The sequence below is a fragment of the Nestor notabilis genome, unplaced genomic scaffold (assembly GCF_000696875.1).
Source record: "Nestor notabilis isolate BGI_N333 unplaced genomic scaffold, ASM69687v1 scaffold943, whole genome shotgun sequence".
Taxonomy (NCBI): Eukaryota; Metazoa; Chordata; class Aves; order Psittaciformes; family Psittacidae; genus Nestor; species Nestor notabilis.
The window spans coordinates 25,861-29,072 of NW_009921338.1; the positions used below are offsets into that span (position 1 = coordinate 25,861).

At 42.9% G+C, this 3,212-nt stretch overlaps 1 protein-coding gene across 1 annotated transcript in view; it reads right to left on the reverse strand.

Annotated features, from left to right (window-relative positions):
• Positions 1-3,212, reverse strand: part of EFCAB7 (EF-hand calcium binding domain 7) — a 28,516-nt gene that overhangs the window by 23,333 nt on the left and 1,971 nt on the right. The window contains exon 2 of the mRNA XM_010011099.1: positions 387-598. Within this exon, the coding sequence (XP_010009401.1) occupies positions 387-598 (212 nt within the window). The remainder of the gene's footprint in view (positions 1-386; positions 599-3,212) is intronic.

Here is a 3,212-nt window from a genome sequence, read left to right on the forward strand (position 1 = left end):
CTTTTTCAGTTTGAACCCATCCCCCCTTGTCCTATTACTACAGTCCCTGATGAAGAGTCCCTCTCCAGCATCCGTGTAGCCGCCTTGAGACACTGGAAGCTGCCCCGAGGTCTCCACGCAGCTTCTCCTCTCCAGGCTGAACAGCCCCAACTTTCTCAGCCTGTCTCCATACAGAAGGTGCTCCAGGCCCTGATCACCCTCATGGCCTCCTCTGGACTTGCTCCAACAGCTCCATGTCCTTTTTATGTTGAGGACACCAGAACTGGACACAATACTCCAAGTGGGGTCTCACGAGAGCAGAGAGAGGGGCTGGATCACCTCCTTTGACCTGCTGGTCACGTTACTAATGGTTAAAGATGGATAATTAAGTTTCCACTGATACCTACCATTGTGAGAATTCTGTAAAGTTCATCATGTAAAATATATCCAGTCTTATCTTTATCTATTTTTCCAAATGCTTCCAGCAGTTCAGATTTTGTAGCTGGTTTTTCTTCTTTTAAAATAGTACAAAAATCATCAAAATTCAGTGTAGTTGTTTGTGAAGTCCAGTATTTATTAACTGTCTTCTGAGATGGATTTCTCCCAGCCTGTTGAAGCACTGAACAACAAAACACAATATTAACTATATAATCCAGCTGTCAGTAAAGGAGTTTGCTGAAAACATCCTTTAATCACTTCCTATGTTCAGACTTTCTATTTACGCCCCATCAATCCAAGGGGAAAGTGGGTCTGAAGGAGTCGATCCTCTACTGATACAGACTGACCTTCCCTGGCCTTGAATTCTGTGGTTTGCACCAGAGAGGCTCACAAGCAGCCTGAGGGGCAAAGGAGTTCACTTACATCTTCTTTTCAAAGGAGTCATCAAACAGGCAGTACCTGGCACCCTACATCATCCCTTGCGAACTCCAATCCAGCACAGACTTGGTACTGCTGAGAATCACACTCACTTCCTTCTACAGAAAAAGGAAGAAGCCAGAGAGCAGTCTGAGACTTGTTATAACACAGCAATATGACAGGGATTGTTTTCCTTAAAGGCTCTGAGCTGCAGCTTCCACTTACTCATGTGCACTGCTCCACTATACTCAATGGGATGTCTTCCTTAAAGAAAGTTAATGGGTTCAAATCCTTAATTAAGCAAAATATCCACGAATTCAAAGACAGCTTCCTCAAGAGACAAGTGTAAAATTCAGCCCAGTGTCTATATCCCTGCTTTAATATCAAGAACCTATTATTTGTAAGCTACTACTTTATAGAATCCTAGAATGGTTTGGGTTGGAAGGGAGGTTAAAGCTCCTCCAGCTCCAACCCCTGCCACGGGCAGGGACACCTTCCACTAGAGCAGGTTGCTCCAAGCCCCTGTGTCCAACCTGGCCTTGAACACTGCCAGGGATGGGGCAGCCACAGCTTCTCTGGGCACCCTGTGCCAGCGCCTCAGCACCCTCACAGGGAAGAACGTTTGCCCAAGAGCTCATCTCAATCTCCCCTCTGGCAGGTTAAAGCCATTCCCCTTGTCCTGTCCCTACAGGCCCTTGTCCAAAGCCCCTCTCCAGGTCTCTTGTAGCCCCTTTAGGCACTGCGAGCTGGTTGAAGGTCTCCCTGGAGCCTTCCCTTCTCCAGGCTGAAAAAACCCAGCTCTCTCAGCCTATCTTCACAGGAGAGGTACAGCAGGATTATTAGATCTTGTTTCTACTAAGATCCACGTAAGTCTTTCACCCCTACTTTGTCAAGAACTGAGAGCCAGCATAGAATTTATCTTCAGCAGTATTTTATGTCACATCTATACATTTGAACTCATCACTTCAAATTACACAACATGGATTTCAAATGCAAAGGAAAAATTATACCAACAGACATACATTGTTAAGGCCAACAGCCAATACCCTACATGCAACCAGTATGCAGTATCCAACCACACCTGGCATTCTCTAAAATCCATTTGTTGGATCTAGTTAGCCTCTTAAAATCTTTACTGAAAACTTCCTTTCATCAGTTGCCAGTGTGAAGAAGGTATTATGATAAACTGAAATTAAATCCAAATGCACATTCTCACTGAAACTGGAGGGATGCTTTTGGATCCTCCCATATAATCAAGTTTTTAGGGAAACACAGGAGATTTTTCATCTCTACCTAGGCTGGCAGTTGGATTTTCAGCCAGCTGACCAGGCTGAGAGCAGATCTGCAGCATCTGTGAAATGAGGTAGTGGCATCGTTACAATTCTCAGCAGGCAACTGTGTCACCATCAGAACAAACAAACACAACCAGCCACCTTTGCTGTTAATCTCTGATTGAATGCCAAGGACTAAATAAAGATTTCTGCCCTGTCACCTCTGCAAACAGAGTCAGGAGAATACAGCAAAGCTCATGTCTCTATCCATGCAATGCCTGGGCATGCGGCAATTGTTTAAGGATTTCAATGTCAAGGTCAGCCAAGGAAGGGCAGTTTCTCTGTGTGTTTGTGTAAGTGGATAGCTGAGTTCCCTGAAATGTCAATATTGCTCAGTATCCACTTACTTTAACAGAGTATCCTTCAAATAGATGGCAATTTTGTATTTTTATACATCCAGGGAGATCAGCACTTGCCTCCCAAGTCTGGATTTCTCAAAGTTCAATTATTCAGCACCTTCTATGTATACTTCTTTACAGACTGATCCTGCTAAATACCTTCAGTAATATTACAACACAGGAAATAAAGCTACATTCCATGAATAAGTCAAACTCCTACAAATAACATTTTGCAGGGCCAATCTCTAGTGAATATTTTAGTTTAGAATTTATGCAAACATCATGTAACAAGGAGATGCTTGAACACTGGCACCAGCCATTTGATAAATGCCAGAATTCACTTAAGACGCAATAAAAGTCTATAATAAGTCTCAATGCTTACAAACTTTAAAGTTCTTAAATATCTCTAAAGAGACTTGGAGCCTGAGCAACTAATTGCCCTTTCTGAGTTGACCTTGAAACCAAAATGCCCAAACACATGCTACATGGCAAAGTAGCACATGGATAGAGATGAAAGCCAAAGCATATATGAAAGAGATGACATTTGTTCACACCACTCCTATCTTAAAATCCAGATTATCCAAAACTATCATTAGGATGCTATAAAGGCACTTTTATTACAGCTGAGAAAGCCTGGATAACACTAAGTCACATGGGGAAAGAATGTGCTCTCTAATGGGTAGAATTTCATGTACTGGTATAGGGAAAG